The sequence below is a fragment of the Equus asinus genome, chromosome 11, assembly GCF_041296235.1.
Source record: "Equus asinus isolate D_3611 breed Donkey chromosome 11, EquAss-T2T_v2, whole genome shotgun sequence".
Taxonomy (NCBI): domain Eukaryota; kingdom Metazoa; phylum Chordata; class Mammalia; order Perissodactyla; family Equidae; genus Equus; species Equus asinus.
The window spans coordinates 13,611,969-13,632,045 of record NC_091800.1 but is presented as its reverse complement, the minus strand read 5'-3'; the positions used below and the strand labels follow the sequence as shown (position 1 = coordinate 13,632,045).

Sequence of the window (20,077 nt, the reverse complement as noted above, 5' to 3'; positions counted from 1 at the left end):
TTTTTTTAAAATTTCAAACAATTAAGGATCTGTAATACCTGCCGGTCTTTGATCAAAAGCCAGTAGGAAGGCTGTTGGTGATACAGAGAAGACTTTGTTTTTAAACTGTTGAGAAAATACAAGGCATCACTGATCACCTGAAGGCCTCATTTGAATTCATTTTCACATTCATGATGACTTAGATGTTGTCTTTTTGAAGTATCTCATTGCTAAAATCTTTAAGTAGGTCAGAAATGGAACTTCACAAGCCATAACATTCTGGTGTCCTAATAAATGATAAGGGTCAGAACCTCACTTGTTTACATTTAAGAAAAGCACGTTATTTGGATTATAACAAACCTCAGGATTTTAAAAAATTCAAATACTATTAAACAGCATTCTGAACATCATCCACATGGGCAAGAGAGAGATCAAATAAATGTGCAAAATGCCTCTATATACAAAAAAGATGAGTCTTAGGTTTTGAACTGTTAAGGACTTTTTTCTTTAGACAATACCCTAATAAAACAATTATGAAGTATTCTGAAACCCTGCCACACCCCTTTGATTAAACCAGACTTCACAAAATATTTAGATAAAGACTGAGCAAATCAAATAAACATCGAGGCAGGAAATGCAGCCCGGAATGCCCCTCATGTGCTCTGCCAGAGTCTGAAGGGCCATCTCACTTGAAAATTTAATCAAACAAAATCTACTTTAATTCCATGGCAGCCTTTGCACTTAAAGAAAGCTAGTTCCGTCTCTGACATTTTGCTTTTCATAGCAGATGGAAGCAAAAAACTTCCTCAGCTCACAGGCATTTGCGTCCAGTTGAGATTTTATTTCTCGAACCTTACGCAACATCCAGCAAACAAACAAAAAAAGGTTATTTTCTATTACTCACTATTACTCCAGGATTTCAGTAAATATTTGATACTGATCTCAAAGAAGCCGGAATCCTGCTGGCTGGCCATGTCAGCTGCATACAAAGAGGCTCCTCCGACTGGACTGGTTGCCGCTGGAGGAGCAGGTACCGGGCGTGGAGATGTGCCTGTCACAGGTTAGTGATGTAAGCGGGATCAGGAGCTGAGACGAAGCCTCTGCAGATCTACCTCTGGCGCTGGCAGGCAGTCCTCATTTAAAGGACACCAGGAGCGGGAGAGAGATGCTCGACCGCTCCTCCTCCTCCTCCGGGTCCAGGACTTGCTTCTTATTTGCTGGGTGCTGATCTCCCTGCAGCCCTCAGAGGCGGTGGCCGCGACTGCTTTCATTTCTGGGCTGCCATAACCAGAAACGCCCGCTGCCGGCCGCCCACAGGATCTGCTCCAGCCAGGTACGGTACTAAAGAAGTCTCCACCTGAACTCTGATCCGTTTTTCCCTGGGAGGAAGGGTTTCTTGGCGTGCCTCCCTGACACGGTGCAGACAGCCTCCCTGCCCACACAGCTCTCCCCAAGGCAGCCGCAGGGCTGAGGGATGGGCTGGGAGCACCGCCCCGTGCCCCTGCCCACAGTCTCAACCTGAGCCACCACTCAGTCCCTGACTCAGCTGGAGGAGGAATGCCCCAGCTTCTGTGGATCCCGTCTTCAGAAATGCTTCCAGTGAGCAGCCCGCGTGTGCACTAGCTCCGACTTCCCCTTGTGTCTGTCCCTGAAATATACACAACTGCATCGCGCTGCAGTAAGCGGAGCTGCACCCCTGGATCTCATTGCAGTGACGTTTTTAAAAAGCCCCATCCGTCAGCCCTGTTGCAGTAGGAAAGCTCAATAAGAAGACATTTGCCTGGGCTTTTTCTTCCTCTTCTTTCATGGGCACAGTGGAATCTGCACTTCGTGGTCTCCCTCCTGGTCATGCTGTCATCTCCCCAGCCCTAATGTGTGCATCTGGGGGAGACAGTATGAACTGCTTAGCTGGCTTGTTTACGGAATGTCAGGCTTCACAATGGATCCGTTTCTCAAACCTTTCATTTCTAAGAGGCACCAAGCCCAATAAAGCCTATTTTATTTGTATTGAAAGGATAAAAAGCAAAAGCATTACATTCCTGGTGGTACAATGGCTTTTTATTTCATGAAATCTTGTTATCAGGGGTCCTGATTTCAGTTAGCTTTGTTTCATGTTATCATTCAGCTTAACTAGGGAATTAAATAAGAGTACTTTTAATTTTGACAGGGTACATTTGAGTAGGTGGGATTTCGCCAACCATCTCATAAATCATGGAATCTTACCCCCTTCCCAGTATATTTATAGCTAATATTTTCCAAAGGAATTAATAAACCATATTAATATTACTTAACATAAAAAATAGTTGGCAACCACCTCCCCTCAGTCAACACACAAATAGGACTTCTCAGACTAACAGTTCATTTGACAAATGGAAGGGAAAGAGTACAATATACTTTTTTTAAGACTAAGAATTTTAAAAATTCAACACTAAAGAGAATTTTTACGACTATGTCCTAAAATGCCTTAAGATACTATCACTATAATGACCTTTTCCAACTTTTTATACTTACACAAAAGGAAAGCACTCAACCACTAAGATTTCCAGCTCCACTCCTGGCACTTTATTCTCAGGAAGTCTCTTATAGGATTGATTTTTTTTCATTTACATGCTTATTAGAGTTGATGAGCTAATTTTGTTTCACCACCTGTACTTTGAATATATGGATTTCAGGTGAAATAGGACTCAAAGATTTTACCTCGAAGTGGCTATTATATCTGAAAACAAACACTAATATCCATGCCCACCTTTCTGGCGCCTCCCCCACTGCAGATGGCAGTGAATAAACAGGGGGTCTGCATGGTGCCTAGAAGTTAATGAGCACAGACTCTCAAGACAGGCCCCAGATTCCTACCTGGCTCCAGACTGTACTAGCTATGACACCCAGGGCAAGCTATTCACCTCACTAAGCCTTAGTTTCCTCATCTGCAAAGTAGAGATGCTAGTGGTACCTACCTCATTCAGTTGTTGGAAAGATTAAATGACATTATGAATGAAAGAGCTTAGCATAGTATCTTGTATACAGTAAGCAATTAAATTTTAGTTACATTGATATTTACTATGAACCCTTAGGGACTCGAGAATAGAACTTTTTAATTTAAGTTAAATACATTTTTGTACCATTTATATGACTTAGAGGTCTTCACTTTTGAACATCAATGATGATTATTAGGGGATAGCAAGAGGCAGACATTTAAAACAGCTGAAGTCAGCAAACATGCCAGGCTATATCATTACTTAAGTGTACAGAGGGTCTCTGTTGACTGCATAAAAGAGATCTTAACTGACTTTTAAAAGTTTTCAATCCTACTATAAACATATTAATTTGCTGAGAATGCCACTCTTGTAGATATTTCAGGAGGAAACGATCATAAAATTTTAAATGCTATTTAGAAAAGACTGTTTTTAATGGCATCTAGTTTTCCCTATGAAGAGTGAATCGGCAACTAAGAGCCCAGTTTCTGTCCGTTAGAACCTGGACTCTTGTCCAGTGTATGCTTTTTTCGCATTCGAGTACCTTTAAAGAGAGCACATACTGTAAAAGAACAGAAAAGGCCTTTTGTTTTGTTGAAAGCCCTGCAGATCAAGTAGAATGACACCTGCTGCAAGCTTTTGCAAACATGCATCCTTTTGTCTCCTCTCTCTATCGGGAGGATCTAAAACAATGTAGTCAGAAGAGGCACCTGGACAGAGGTACTTAACATACAAAATCAAATCTGAGTTCATCCCTGGCTTTCAGCTTTCATATCGGTGAAAACAAGGGACCTTTCCTTAAAAATCTTAGGAGAACATACAATGAATCTTTAAGCAAGAAATTAGGCGTAGACGTTGGAGGCTGAAAGAAAAGTAGCAGTAACACAGGAAAAGTGGGAGGCCTCAGGAAATGGTAGCAAAGAGTGGAAAAAAGTCAGAAAGTGACCTGAGACAACCGATAATAATTAATGACACCATCTCCATTTACTGAGCATTAATACTGTGATAAAAACACCTACTTCATCATATTTAATCCTCATCCCAAACTTATGAAGTACTATCGATGGCCCCATTTACAGAGAGAAAATGGAGGCTTAAACAGGCATAAACTAAGGTCAAAGTTATATAGCTGGTAAAATTTAGGTCTCGCAAAATTTAGAACTTGAGTTATTTATGATAGCTTTTTTTTTTTTTAAATCATAAGCAAGGAGAGAATCATGGTTACCAACTTCCTTAGAGAGAGTTTGAGAGGAGACGCTAAGATCCTCGTTATCACCAATAGGAGTGCTTAAGGCCCATTGGTTCTCCAGGACTACACATTACCTTCCCGTCTGGCTTCAGCCTGGGGGACGAATCGTTCCCTGAGGGTTGTAGCCCCACTGCAAAGGAACCTAGAGAAGAATGCCATTGTTTTTCACATTAATTTGATTTGTTGTACAGGTTGTGGGCTGTACAAGGACGTCTGACCTGGGGTTGGGGTGGGGCAAAGGAAGGTGGAAATCTAGTTTGAACTCCACTCTCCAAACTGTAAAGGGGTGGTGATGGGGTGTGTCTACCCTGGTGTGGAGCGGTATCTGCCAAACACTCAATCCACAGCAAAGGGTGCCTATTTGTGATCAAGATACCTAATGGGCTAGTGATAGCCTGCGGTGGTACAGGAGGAATTAAGAAAACAGTGTTTCAAGAAGGCAGAGGCCAAGTGGTCCCCTATGTCCCAGGTTGCTGAGTGGCAGAGTAGGATGAGGGTGGTAGAGGGTGCATGGATATGTCTTAAAACCTATGGCATTTACTCACATCCTGCCTGAATTCCTAGTATAACCATCTGTCTTAATTCTCCCTCCAGAAGAGCTGTGTGTCACTCAGTTGTGTATCCCCCACAGCTCCTAGCGCACAGTAAGTCCTCATGCAAAAAACAAATATTGAGTGAATCAGTGAATGAACAGACTTGTCACGCATGCCTAATGCTATCTGTTGCCTACGAAAAAAATATGCAACAGAAGTGCAATCGGGTTGTGTTTTAATTCGTATTTAGTTTTCCCTTTCCTAGCATTTTTGAGAATTCTTTTTTGAGACTAAAATGTGTGGTGTTCAAAAAAATGTGAAAACAAAGCTAGGCAAACGATCTGGATGCTTGCCAACATCAAGAGGCATTACCTAATGATTCTAAAGCATCTGATCGAGTTGACGGGGTTAGGACTGGAATCCTCCCCCTTTCCCTGTGGATGGCTGCACGTGGGTTCACACGCGTAATTATTGTCACAGAGTGACGTGTACATTCATGCTCAGAATATATTAGGCAGAAGAGAAATGTTTCACTAGCATCCTGAGGAAACAAAGGAAAATGGCTTAATGTAAGATAAAAATTGTCTTATCAATTTTTGATCAGTAGTTTCTAATTCTCAAAAAGCACTAAAAATATTATATTCCTACTACTATCTATACATTGTTTCTTACTAAGAACTGTTCCAAATCAAATTAAGCATTGTCTGGATTGAGTTAGAAAGACAGCAGATGAGATCAATGGAAACAATTACAGAGACAGGGTTTGTTTTTCTTTAAGCAGTAGAATAAGAGAGCTTTTAGAGAGGACCCAAGGAACAAAGTGTGGAGATAAATCAAAAACTTCTTTTTTGATCTATTTTAGATGCATAATTTGGGTTGATCTATCCTGTGCTAAGAAATATTAGAGAAATAATATGAAGTGATGCCACACAATGTTCATTTCATAAACATAAAATGTAATAATCATTCCCTTAAAAAAATCCAACCCATATATACAAATCTTCAGAACAATAGATTCTACAAGTTTTGAAAACATTTACTCCATTACTATCCAGCACAATTTTTCCAAATGAATTGAAATATATTTAAATGTTTTGAATGCAACAGAACGCCATTAAAGCTCAGCTTGTTGTCGCACAGATTAAGACATAAACAAGGAAAATCATGTCTCCTGAAACTGTTTTCATTAAAAAATGTAACAGAACCCAGTTTTCTTCCTCAGTCACCTCCTCTGCAAAGGAGTTTTATAGGGAACTGTGGACCATGACGAAGAATTGGATGTTGGTCTACTGCAGTGGGAAGCCCTTGAGGGATTTAAGCAGTAGAAGACAGTGGATGACACTGAGACGTGGCAGCAAACCTAAAGTCCATCCCCCTTGCTGCTCTACACAGGGAAGTCCCTCTTCATAAACTCACTGTCACCCAAGGGGTTTTACCAGTTTAGAGTGGGGAAGGAGAAATAACACCTACTGAGTGCTTGATGTGAAGACACTGTGTTAGGCTGTGTCTCAGAGGACCTGCATGGGCAAAGCAGGACAAAAGGGCACATCTGTGGGGCACCTGTTGGGCACCTCTCTAAAAGTGGCACTGAGACATCATTAGAATGAATTGGGACTAGGGCATCAGTTAACTCAGGTCTCCATGCCTAGCATCCTCATAACTGGTGAAATGAAAATTGGGCCTCATCCCCAACACTGCCCCAGATGATTGAATGGTGACTTCAAGGCAAATATTCAAAGGATATTAATTAGAAGAAGAGCAATATAGCATACCAGAGTCAAGTCCCTGCTCTATCGTGCAGGACCTGTGTTGTAGGCAAAGTTGTTGAACATCTCACAGCCTCAGTTTCCTCGCCTGTAAAATAGTGCTTATTTATCACACAGGTCTGCTATGAGGATTAAATGAGCACATAGGTAGATGACAACTGTTAAGTAGCAGATCTGGAGCTGGCAATGAACCCAGTATATGCAGCATAAAATTCCCCCTTAACTCCACAGTCAGGTTAGGAAAATGGGGAGAGAGGGACCCTGCCTCCAGAGGGCTCCCACCTCCAGCCACTTCTTCTGGCTACCAGGGTCAGGCTGAAGTTTTGCAAAGGTAAAGGCAGCCTAAACATGTGCATGTACAAAAAAGTGTTTTTTAATATTTTAGTGCTTCTAACTTTTGGTACCCAGGGTAAAGCTTAGTAGAGAGATTCTAGTTAGCTTAGTATCAGCTCAATATTTACCTAAATTACTCTTCTCATTAACTTCTCAAGGTAGGGCCTGAATATTTGGATATTATTAACCTAAAGCCCAAACCAGGAGATGTTGTCATTCATACATATTTTGCACTTACAAATATTTGACCTCAATTTCTGCAGAGTAAATGTAAGGCACACATAGTATTTAATATTGTATTTCTAGACATATATGTAAAGTGAAAATGTGGAAGGGTTTCTTCCACTGACCTTTATCACGAAAGCACACAACAGTACTGATAACGTTACTACCCTATGTTCAAATATTACTATCAGCAACCTGAGAAATTATTTACACTGAGATACAAAGAGGTCCAATATAACTAGCTACATCAGTAGCCAACAATTAATGCAGGATTATAAAATATCAAGTCCTTTCTGAAGAAGCAAAAAATAGCATTTGCTTTGCACATTATTATTTACCAAAAATGCAGATAGATAACACTTAGAATAAAAAACAATTATATTTATATTAATCATCACCCTTCCTCAAACACTGTTTGCCATGTAAAGGAGAACTAAGGAAACATTGGTTCTTCCCCATATGAATAATAATCTAACAAAACAAAAAAGAAGCGTTCTCATAGTTGCATTAAGACTGTTGAGTGGTAAGATATTTTCATTATTTAGTGATAAAAATTAAGTACCTTTTAAGGCTAGAACTAATATTCCCACTAATGTTCTCAATTTCATCTATAAGAATATATATTAGAGTTTAAGTCGTAAGGGGCAGATCAATTTTTCCTCAAAGGCACCACTTAATTTATATAGTTATTTAAATCTATAATTTTAAAGTGAATGAAATTAGGGTAAATTAGAAATTTTGATGCGTTATTCATAAGCTTGCTTTTAAGTTTTATACATATTAAATTTTTTTCCTTCTTCAAGGTGTGATCACATGTTTACAGTTACCTACCAACAAAGGTTGAAGGGCTGGGAATCAGGAAGCTTTTATTCTGCTCCTAATTTTGACCCTGATACTACAACCTCAGACAAGTTATTTCTCTACTCATGAAGAACATAGCTTCTTATTACCAACCTGCCTCATCTCTTAGGGCAGGCCAACCTTTGATTTTCCACACTATTGGGAGGAACCCTGGCATGAGCAAGGCATACAATGGATAATAAATTATTTTATGTAAGGCTTTGGTATATATTATTTGAAATTTTTGGCAAAAGATTCACCTTAATTATGTTTTCATAAAGCCAGTATCAAAAGTATTCAGTATAAAGCACACACTGACTAGTAGGAGAAGCTGACACAGGACCAAAAAGTAATTGGGAATCAGAAAGATGAATGGATATAAAAGTGATTGAGTTGTCTATTGTGAAATTAATAAGGCATTATCAAAGTGCTTTGTTCGGCATAGAAGAAAACTGATAGAAACTAGACAACTGGACAAGTCCTGTAAATCAAGGACAAACCACAGCTGAAGCCAGCTTATCATCACTGACATGAAGAAGAGTTGAACTAAGGAATTAAAGATATACAGAGCATCCCTTTGTTTGGAACTAATGCTTTAAAAAGAAGTGTCTACTTCACTGGGCATCATCATTGATTAAACCTTCAAAATCTTCAAAATGACCATCTGTTCATGGTGCTGTGTGGTTGGGACCCTCGGATTCCTGCCTTTAGAAGATTGTGGTTTGTGCCAGACAACAGAGAAGCAGAGAAACACATACATCACATTCTCCACCCACAAGCTCAGTTCAAACGTAATAGAAAATGTAACCGTGAAGGGGCAAGTATATTTTGGAGGATAGAGAAATTCTTGCAAGGCATGTTTTTAGAAAGGCTGGGGAAATCACCACCCTGCCTTGAGCAGACAGGCAGGGCTTTGTGTAGGAGGGTGGGGCTGTTAGAAACTGTCTGAATGATGGAAGGGAGCAGCTTAACAGGCTGTTGGGGAGAGCAATTCCAAATGCACAGCTCAGTTTAGGAGCCAGAACTGAGAGTAATGATCTTTGCAGACAGTCAGGGTGGGTGAGGTCTCAGATCCCAGGCTGGGCTGAGGAGCCCAGTGAAACAGAGTTGGAAGGTCATGATTCTGACCCTCACCATGTTAGCTATGGAGAAACCCAAGCTGCTGGCCAGCCCTACTTCACTGAGTACTGGCCACAGTGATCCACGTCTGTGTTTGAGCTATTCTCTTCTCATTTATAAGATGCACATGGTACTATACTATCTGTTGTCTACAGAAGATTGTTTCATGATCTCAAAGGAGATTCTGTAGATGAAAGGGCTTTGTATTCTCAGGGTGCTGGTGTTAGGATGCTCAGGGCTCCAGCAGTGTAGGATCAGACAAATAAAAAGCCAGCAGGTCCCTCCTCAGTCCATCGCTCTTAAGGAAATACACTGTCACCTTCCTAGCTATTGCACATTGCCTGCTGGACTTTAGTTTTGTGTTTAGGGACATACTGGGGTTGTTCTGCTATTTAAGTGACCATTTCCAACTCTAGGAATGTGCTGGTGGTTTGCTTGGGTCTTATCCAAATGCCACTTTGGCATCTCTGGATAAATACAGGATGGGTGGCGACTGTAGTCAGCCTACTGCTCCACCCTACCTCAAGATTTATTTTCCATCTTCTTTGCTCTCCAAGGGAATTTTTCTTTTTTTCTTATCCTTTAAAATTTTTTTAAAAAATTCACTTTTGTCTATGAATTCTTATATCTTCAACTTTATATTACTTTCTTATATATAATTTAAATTTTGTGTTCATTAAAATGGGTAGCAGAAGAGTAAGGAAAAGGGATATGGACGTGGGCCTTCTGCTGCACTTTGAGACAAGATAAGATGGCAGGACATTTCTGATAGTAAGAGATGTATTAGGAAGAAGGCTCAATCTGGAATGAACATAGCAATACTCTCTCCTTTGGCTTTATATCTACTCTTACAGATGAGGAAACTGAAATTTATGTCGATCTGACAGCCAGGACATGGCAGAGTATTGATAACATCATAATGAAGACAATTGCTGGTTGTGTGATAGAGCCAGGACTGGAGCTCAGATCTGATGCTAGGCCAGTGACGCCCAACAGAAATGTAACGTAAGCCACATGCGCAATTTAAAACTTCCTAGTACCTACAAGTATACTAACTAAAAATAAACAGGTGAAATTAAATTTAATATATTTAACCCAATATACCCAAGATATTACCATTTCAACATGTAATAAATATACAATTATTAGTGGGACATTTAATATTCTTTTTTGCACTAAATATTTGAAATCTGGTGTGTGTTTTATAGCACATCTCCGTTTGGACTAGCCTTATTCCACACACTCAGTAGCTGCAAGTTGCTAGTGGCTCCCTTACTGGACTAGGCAGCTCTAGGCGGGTCTTAACTCACTTTATTCTGTGCACTCCTTCGGCAGTCTGGCAAAGCTGGGCTCCGTCTCATAATGTGTTTACACGAACAAGACAAAATCCATGGGATTACTAAGGAAACCAGTTATTTTGAAATACATTTATCAAATTATTTTAAAAATCACAAAATTGTGGTATTGTATATATGCATTTTTTAAATAATACATTAAATAACATAACCCAGAGACAGGCTTAATAATTATAATTTTTAAATAAGTTAATAAACATAAACAATATTGAAATCTACTCAAAGCAACTGTAATGTGATGAAGGTATCTGTGATTTCAGTTGGCAGCAAAGTCATAGGTACTGCTAACACTGTGTGTTGCCTATATTTGTAATTGGGGAAAATACTCAATTTCAGTTAGAAGTTAATGAGAAGTAAAATGTAATTTCTTCCCATCTAAGCCCATGGACCCCCTCAGTCCTACCCACGGACCTTCTTGAGAGCAGGTGCTTGAACCACTCATCTCCGCTGCTCCTGACACCACGCCTTCCAGGAGAGCTCAGTTTCAGGTGATTCTTGAAGACGCTCATAAATAATTGCTGTACATTTGAGAGCTTCTCATGCTTTTCCCCCCGTACTCTTGATTCTACTTCTTCCTCTCCTTTCATCGCTTGCTCTTTCTGTCATCCCCACTATACTCTTCAGTATCTTACACTACTATGAAATATCCAAGAAATGTTTAAAGAATTGAGCCATTCAGTAAATGAAAATAATAAGTATCATAGGGCTTTTCCTAGAAACCAAAGGTACAACACTTACCCCAAATTTGCGCTTGACTATAGAACACCAGCTAATTACAATCCCATATTCTATCAAGTGCATGCAATATAACTCACATTGTATGTGATCTAGATTGCCTATGTTTGAGAATCTAACATATAAAATGTCATCCTCACAAGTTAAATAAGCTCCTCTCCAAACTTACATGTATTGCTAAGTTGATGAATGATATCCTAAATTCTTTGGCTATTCAAACGGAAAGGAGACATGCTATATTATTATATAGACTTAGAATAGCACTCTGATGTTTACAGCTAATCTAATTTTAAGATTTCATTTGTTTTGAGTTGTGGAACTAATTTGGTGGATCAAAACCAGCATATTTTTCTAATAAAATAGAACAGGAAGGAATACCTCAGAGTGTGTCATACAGTAATAAGTGTGAGTACTGTTTCATGAAACTTCTGTTTTATATATATAAATATGTATGATATATACATATATATACACATGTGAATGCAGGGCTGCAAAGTAAAATATATTTCTTATTGTGAGTCATGGTCAAAAATGTTTGAAAATCTTATACATTGCTGGTGGGAATTCGAAATGGTTCAACCACTATGGAAAAGTTTGGCAGAATTGCCATATGATAGTAAGAAATGTATTCCACTCTTGGTATACACCTCAAAGAATTGAAAACAGGCACTCAAACAGATACATGCATGCACATGTTCAGAGCAGCACTGTTCACAACAGCCAAAGGTAGAAACACCAAAACATCCATCGATGGTTAAACAAATAACCAAATTGTGGTATATCCATATTATTCAGTCATAAGAAGGAATGAAGCACTCATACATAATACATGGATGAACCTTGAAAACATTATAAGTAAAAAGCAAGACACAAAACGTCCCATATTGTATGATTCCACTTATAAAAAACATCCAAAACAGGTAAATCCGTCGAGACAGAAGGCAGATTGGCTACTGCCAGGGAGTATGGGGAGTGGGAACGGGGAGAATCTGCTCAGTGGTTAAGGGGTTTTACTTTGGAGTGCTGGAAAAGTTTTGGAACTCAAGAGAGGTGGTGGTTACACAACATTGTGAATGTACTAAAAGCCACTAAATTGTCACTTTAAAGTGGTTAATTTAATGTTATGTGAATTGAACCTCAAGAAATTATTTAAAGAGAAAAAAAAAGTTTGAATGCCCTAGTTCTAGAAGGCTTGTCACTACGTCTACTTTCCATTTGCGTCGTGTCCACTTGCTGTGCTGCTACGTCTCCACCTAGTGGTGAAGGAGCCTTCCGTCTGGACTCAAGGACTGAAGACGCGTGACTGCCAGGATAGCCTCCTTCACATCACGAGTAGTTCAATATTTGAAGCAAAGCAAGCCCAAGCCTTTAGCTGGTGTCTACTTCATGAGTGTCCAGATGATGCACAGTGATAACCTCCAGCCCCCGTGAGCTTTAGGTAGGGGAGAAGGATGGTTTCCAGTCATGGCCCTGAAATATTTCTCAAGAAGTCACTGAATCTCTCTGGGATTCATTGATCTGTCTATAAACTGGGGCCAACATCCCCTATGGCACAATTACTAAGGGTTAATAGAAGATAGCAGAAGGAATGCACCTAACACAGGTAGATGCTCACCAAAGGTTACTTCCCTTCCTCAACTGTCCTCATTTCTAAAGACACTTGGTATGGACTTATGAACACCAAACGAGATGACTCATACCTCCAAGGGGGCTTCCCTGCTTCAGACTGTCGTTGGAAGAAAGATAAAGACTGTGGGTGTCTGCAGCAAAGAGACACGGATCTGGAGAGTGCAAGCTCAGAAGCAGAAACTAAACATAATACAAAGCCAGGAGGCCAAAGCAGCAGGGACCTGGTGGGTACCAGGTGAGTAACAGGAATGGGAAAAGAGGAAGCAAAAGATCTAGCAGACATTCTAGTTATTGTCACAAATGTTGCCTGAGGTTTCCTAATGGGGGCAGGGAGGGTGGGCAGGGAGAAAGAGACAGAGAGACCAAAAAATACATCAGGCAAAATATTTGGATATTTTTTCAAGTGGGCTTGCCTTAAAGATTCCAACTTTGTAATGTGTTCTATGAATGGGATGGAAGGCAGACTGAACTGTGAGATGTAGTTACAAAAAACCCAGAAAAGACAGACACAAAATCATGTGCTTTTCAAATTACGAGGCCAAAGGGTATAAGCAGCTCAAAGGGTAAAAGCAAGAACTCGGAGACAAGAACCGTGAAATCAACTAGAAATAAAATAGGGAGAAAAAATTACCAGAGCAAAATGCACTGCTCCCATGTCAGAATATTCTAGGAAATTATATAAAATGGTGCAATTTGGCCTTGGAAAACCAAAGGAAACAAACTCAAAACACTATTCTTATACACGTCTAAGAATGGTGATAGGATCAGAGGGGTGGGTGGTGAGTAAAGAAAACCCTGCAGGCAGGTAGAGGGAGCCAGGACTCCCCACCAGGTTTCCTTAGGCAAGGGTGGGCTCCACACTCTGCAGTGGTCATTTCATGCCTTTTCTTCTCCACAGCCTTCCTGGTTCCCTCCATCCTCAGGGATGACTTTGCCTCAGAGATGGTAGCAGGTGTGAACGCTCCCGTTTCTCTGCCACCAAATCCACAAAGCGACCTTCCCGCCCTCTCCCATTAGGATGGAGGAAAGGCCTCTTCTCACCCCATCTCTGCCGCCTTGCTTGGGACCTTGCTCCCTTGCTCTCTTGTATCTTAACCTTTTTCTTTCTATGAGATCTTTCCTGCCTTTATTAAAACTTATTCAATACCTCTCATCCAAAAAGCAAACAATAAACAAAACAAAATCCTTCCTTTTATCCCAGATTTCCTTCCAATTTCTAGTTTATCTTCCTGACTTCCCATCATAGCTCAGTGTCTCAACATAGCTGCCTTTACATGCTGCCTTCAGCTCCTCATCTCTCATCCACCCCAGTCTGTCTCCTGTGGCCACTCTCCTGCTAAGGTGGCCAATAGCCTCCAATGAGTCAGTGGTCACTTCTGCCTTAAATAGCATCTCATCAGCATTTGATGCTGCTGAACCCCACCCTACTTTTTGAAACTCTCTTTTCTTTGCTCCATGACCTCACGGTTTCCTGGTTTTCCAGGTCTTGCAAGGTTGGCCCTGCCTACCTCTCCAGACTCATCTTCTCTCCCTCCCCTGCCAGTTCTCTAGCCACCTCAACTTTCTCCCCCTCAGGGTAAGCAGTGCTGCTCCACCTGCCCACAGCCTCCTCTCTCTTCTCTTCCCTCGGCTAAAGCCTGTTTGTCCTTCCATCTGTCTAAGCCTTACTTCCTCAGAGAAGCTTTCTCTTGACATCCTGCTCTAAATCCAGACCCACTGTTAAAATTTTGCATCGCTCCTTTTACTTATCACAATTTGTAGTTATGCATTTATTGTGTAATTGTTTTCAACATGCTTTTCTCCCTCTTTGGACTAACTTTTTCCCTAGGGCAGATTGCATGTTCACTGTTTTACTCCTTGAGTCCTAGGATCCTGGGTGAACCCAATAAACAGAGCACATAGTAGGCAGTCATTAAGTAAATACTGAATGAATAGCTATTCGGGTAAATGAATGAATGAGCAAATATTCTAACCAATGGCAGAGAGTCAGAGCACATTAGTGACTTTAGCCTGGCTGCTTCAGGCCTTTAATCTTTTCCACGCAGAAGCTGGTGATAATTTTCAGGCTCTCAGATATCTGTTTGAACAAACTCCCATTTTGGCCAAGAGAAGCATGATGGAGAGTAATAAGCTGGCAGCAAAGGGAGGAGGAAAGCCAAGGGGAAAGTAAGTTGGAAGAAAATAGTTCCCATTTTCTGAGTGTTGATTTCTCATTTCCCTGACACAATCTCCACCCATGTCAGCTGTAGATGGGGCTCTTTCCCAGCGGCGTATTGTGGATCTGGAAACTGCAGAAGCTATACACGTATGAGAGGTGAAGCATAGGAAGCAGGGGGAAGGGAGAACAGAAAGCAGCTCTGAAGACAGAATCAAAGTCCAGTGGACCTGGGAGGAGCGGGTCTCCTAAGTCATTGAGCTGAATCCACTCATTATATAGATGAAAAACTCAATCCTAAGCTATGAGGGGCTTACCCAAGGTCTCCACTGGTCATAGAACTGGATGGGCTGAAATCCAGTGCCCTTTTGCACACCGCCAAGTGCCTGTGAAGGTAGACAGCCAGGACTTTGATCCTGTTATTTGCATGTTAAGGGAGAGATTTCACACTGGCGCTATTTCACATCCATCCTATTCAAAGCAGGGTTTTACTTATACTAAAGACTGCTTGCATCATGGCCGTAACATCGCTAATAAGATTCTGAAACTTTTTCTACTTAGAAATAACAGGAGATGTAGCAAGTCCCAGGCAGGTGTCTAACTAGGATTGACTTTTAAAGTAAAAACTTTGACCCTTAGCTTTTAAAACAACCCTGTGAAGAGCCTGTTGATTTGAATGAGAATAGAGAGGGCAGGGAATTCCTTGCTGCACTTGGTCAGTTGGGCCGGGAGAAGTCAACTTTGTGGATTTAGCAGCAGCCGATGGAACAACAACACACAACTCTTTCCTCATTACAGCCAAGTTTCTTTAAAAAATCACAGTTTCTGTCTACCCTTCCTAATCCCACTCAATCTCCAATTTACTGCCATTCCAGCTCATTGAGAATGAGTGTGCTGCGACCACCAACGCCCAAACCACCAATGCAACCTTCCAGTCTTTACCTTGCTTGGCCTCTTGGCAGCATTTGGCACTGTTGGCCAACGCTTCCTTTTTAACACTTGAGTTTATTTGCTTCTGTGACATCAGTCTCCTCAATTCTCCTCCTACCTCTGTGACTGTTTGGTCTCACTGTCTTCGGGGCTCCTCCTCTATCCTTCCTTGAAATCGTAAGAGTGACTCAGAGTTCCATACTGAGCTCATTTTCTTCCCATATGTATGTATTGCCTAGGACAATTCCTCTAAACCCTTAGCTTCCACTATTGTGTGATGTTTCCTGAATTATTTCTGTACCTCAGATCTCACTGCTGAGGTCCACATCTGTTAAGTTCCTCTTCACATTTTATTGTCCATCTCCACCTAGATACCTCTCAGGACCTAACATTCAACATGTCTAAATCTGAACTCACCACTTCCCTGCCCCCATTTCCATTTTCTTCTTTATTGCCTGAATGGCACCACCACTTACTAAGTCACTCAAGGTAGAAAGACAAGGATCTCTTTCTTTCTCATCCTTCACATCCAAAGACTCAGCAAGCCCTGCCAATTCTCTCTGTTAAATATTTCTTGGATCAGTCTTCTCATCTTCATTCCCAGTACCATTGTCTTAATCCAGGTATTTGTAATTCCCAGCCTGACTCAATACAATAGTCTTCCTATTGGCTTTGCGGTCTCCATACTGCCGTGAGATCGTGCACTGGTTCTCCATCACTGTTGGGATAAAGCCCAACCTTTGGTTGTCATACTAGATGTCTTCCCATTTCTCCAACTTCATGCAACACTGTGCTTTAGCCATAGGGAACTATCTGCAAGTCCCCACACATCATGCTGCCACATCCTGTTATGCTCTGTACTGCACATTCTGCTTTTTCTTCCCTATTTCCCAACTCTCACTCTCACCCATTCTTCTGAGCTTTGACTAACTTCCCCAGGCAAAATAAAAATGCTCCTCATCTGGGCTCCAGTAGCACTTATTACACGGCCTTGTAATGATCAGTTTATGTGTCTGCCTCCCCACTAAACTGTGAGCTCCTTGAAGGAAGTAGAAGGTTGTGCCCCTCATCTCTGAATTACCAAATCTAGCATGGTGCCTGGTTCATAGCACCTTCTAAACAATGCTAGCTGAGGTTTATTTCTGTGGATGAGCCCACAAGCAATAGGAATGATAGCATCCCTCTGAATACATTAAGTACATATAATATATTCTGCTGTTCTTCTAAGTGATTTTCTGTAGAAATCTACAGAAACAAGAGAAAAGAGAATAATTGTTTCATACAAAGACTAAAAATCACATGACTGTATGGAATAGTCTGTTTTTATTAAAATATCCAATCAGAGAGACATAAATTCTAGAGATTAATTTTGAAATCTGCCATTACAACAAAATTTCCTTAAATGCCATATGTTCAACCCCTAGAAGCAACAAGGGAGATGCAGGATGCGAACCATGAAATCTTATAATGCTCTGCAAACACCTGTCAATGACAAGACTTAAATTTACTGGGACACACTTAGCTAGCTGATCATTCACGGAGAAGCAGCTGCAGCCAAGAAAGACCACGACATCTCACTGTGACTTTCTTTTCCAAGAAAGAACTAATTAATACACCTTCACATCACATGAAGGCCCACAATGTCTTTGGTTTTCACATACGGAGAAATTGAGGCATTTAAATAAGATGGTTATGGTCAAAGAATGAGTCCAAACACTGTTCTTACTGTTGCAAGTTTTCCTCTCAGGACCAATTGAAGTCCCATTTGTGGCATTACAGAGTCTAACTATGAAGCAGTTACAGTTTTATTTATTTGCTCTTCTTGGACCTCAAGTGTTCTGGTGTCGTCGGCAGTCACTGGCGTGCTGACAGACAGCCACGGCCCCACTGGGCTGCTAGAACCACTCCAGCTTGACAAGCCGAGCTAGACTCGCCCAGCACAGCATCACCTGCACACACTCTGCTCCCGACACAGGTCTCCTCTTGGAGCCTGACGCCCAGAAACACTGGGAAGCATGAGAAGTGCTTGCTTTGTAAGTGAAAACAATTCTCAATGTTTCTCAGGATGCATAGTGCCCAGAAATGAGCTACTAGGAGGTCAGGGAAGGCCAACTGTGTGTGAAAAGAAGACTGGCCTCAGGAAGTTACCTCACCCCAGGTTTTGCTTATTAAATTGTCTGCCACCAATGGGATAGCTCCTGCAGTAGTTAAACACACGCGTGGGGAAACCTGTACAGAAGCAGTGTTCTTATTCAAATTTCAAACTCCTCTTGTCCTCACCCAACTCCTGTGCTTTACTTGGAGGATGAAAATAACAGCACCTGCAGGACTGCTTGCTCTAACAGACAACAGACCACAGAGGGTTTAAAAAAAATCAGGTAGATGACTAACTCTCACACTTAAGCATAAAAACATATGTCTCAACTGCTCTCCTAATTTCATTAAACATGTATATGTGTATGTAAACACACACACTGACACACTCACACACCACACATACCCTGGGATTAACTCCTCAGCCAATTAAGAATACAGACTTAGTAGAACAAAAATACTCTTTCCTCATGTATTTTTAGCTAAGAGCATAAACAACAGCAATTATAAAACAGGGAAAGTCCAGTGAAGAATCTGATCTTCTGTTATACTTTCTGAAATACTAGCAAGGAAGAATAAGCACTAGCTTCAATCTTGCCACAGCCGCCTCCTTGCTGTTCCCTGAACAGGCCAACCCCAGGGCCTTTGCACCTGCTTTTCCTTCTGCCTGAACTCCCTCTCTCCAGAGGTGCACTGCTTCTCTTTCTTCAGGTCTCTGCCAATCAGCAAGATCCGCCCTGACCATCATATATTAGGTAATGTTTCATTCCCTGGCCCTAAATCCTCTTTTCCTTGCTTATTTTATTCAAAGCATGTTTCACTTTCCAAATAATACATATTTACATGTTCATAGTCTGTCTCCCACTCCCACCAAAATATACGATCTTCGGGGGCAGGGGTTATGTCTGTTATACTCCCTACTGTAATTCTAGTACCTGGAACAATGTTGGTAGGAGACAGGTGTTCAAGGGATATTGAATGAATGAGTAAATCAATGAAAGAATTTTGCTGCAGTTGAACTTATTCTGTGTCTATCACGTAAGATAACGTGCCAAACCAGCAAGCAAATTAATGTCGAATACTATTTACATTAACAAATGCTTACAATAGTACCTTTCTGCTCATGAACCTCGACAAGCTGTGGTCTGTGCTGAATTAAAGGTCTGGGCTGACTGTCTTTGAAAGCATTTCATTTCTCTCTACCGCATCCATGTGCTGCCATGAGGGCGACATCGCCTTGGGGTTGGTAGCCCTGTGATGTTCTAGATTGACGTGCCTGTACGATGATTTGCTTAACCCCCACTTCTCTGAATTTGATTGAACTCTCCCTGCCCTGACTAGAAAGAGGGATAGTTCTGTGGACTGGCAGCCAAGAGATCTGGGGTGCCTTTTACCCAAATACTGAGTGTGATGGCTGAGGACAAACACACGGACTGTGTCTGTGGGGGAGACCACGTTGAACCAGGGCAGTGAGTGCAGAACTGGTTGTTAAAGCCCAGGATGCCCAGGGTGGGAAGAGAGAGCACCACAGAGCTGGTCTGGGTCAGTTCTGGCCTTGGACTCTTGCTGCTTCTGGCTTCTGGAGTGGCCTGCGTGGGCAGGGTGGGTCCATTTAAAAGGAGCTGATGGGCATCGACTTCGAGCCTTGGCACTGTAAAACTTAGACATTCTGTTTGCAAATGGTGTTCTTTCTGGTTAGACGGAAAACAACTTTCATTTCTCCACATTATGAGTGAAACACTTTAAACGGACTTGACCTTTTAAGAATCATCAGACAGACAACTTGAAAGGCCTTTTGTGATAAATATGGCACAAGCAGAGGAACATTTAAGACTCAGGCGGTGATACGGGAAATTTAGCAGTGGGCAGCTTTAATCTTGTTAATATTTCTAATTAGAGTCCCACTTTATACATGATGGCGAGACCTGGAGCTATGTGGATATTACTAAAGGATATTACTGTTAGTTCTATGACAACAGTCCTGTTCTGATCTCTCAGATGCTTTAATTAACGATTTGGATGAAGCCAGAGGTGTCATACTCATCACACTAGGAGAATAAAGTAAAGGGGGAGGGGGCCAAAGTCCTACATATAACAAATGATAGCCAGGATCTCTCCTGTAAATGACTGGCACAAGACAGAAAATGGACCAAATCTAAAATA

At 41.2% G+C, this 20,077-nt stretch overlaps 1 protein-coding gene across 7 annotated transcripts in view; it reads right to left on the bottom strand.

The window, feature by feature from the left end:
* FRY (FRY microtubule binding protein) overlaps window positions 1-20,077 on the bottom strand; it is a 407,136-nt gene that overhangs the window by 242,126 nt on the left and 144,933 nt on the right. For 2 of the 7 annotated variants that reach the window (XM_044777303.2, XM_014848078.3), the window contains exon 1: window positions 884-1,990. The exons of the other annotated variants lie outside the window; for them this stretch is intronic. In XM_044777303.2, coding sequence (XP_044633238.1) covers window positions 884-953 — 70 coding nt within the window. In that variant the 5' untranslated portion in view covers window positions 954-1,990. Of the gene's footprint in view, window positions 1-883; window positions 1,991-20,077 lie in introns of those variants that run through there. 7 annotated transcript variants of the gene reach the window in all.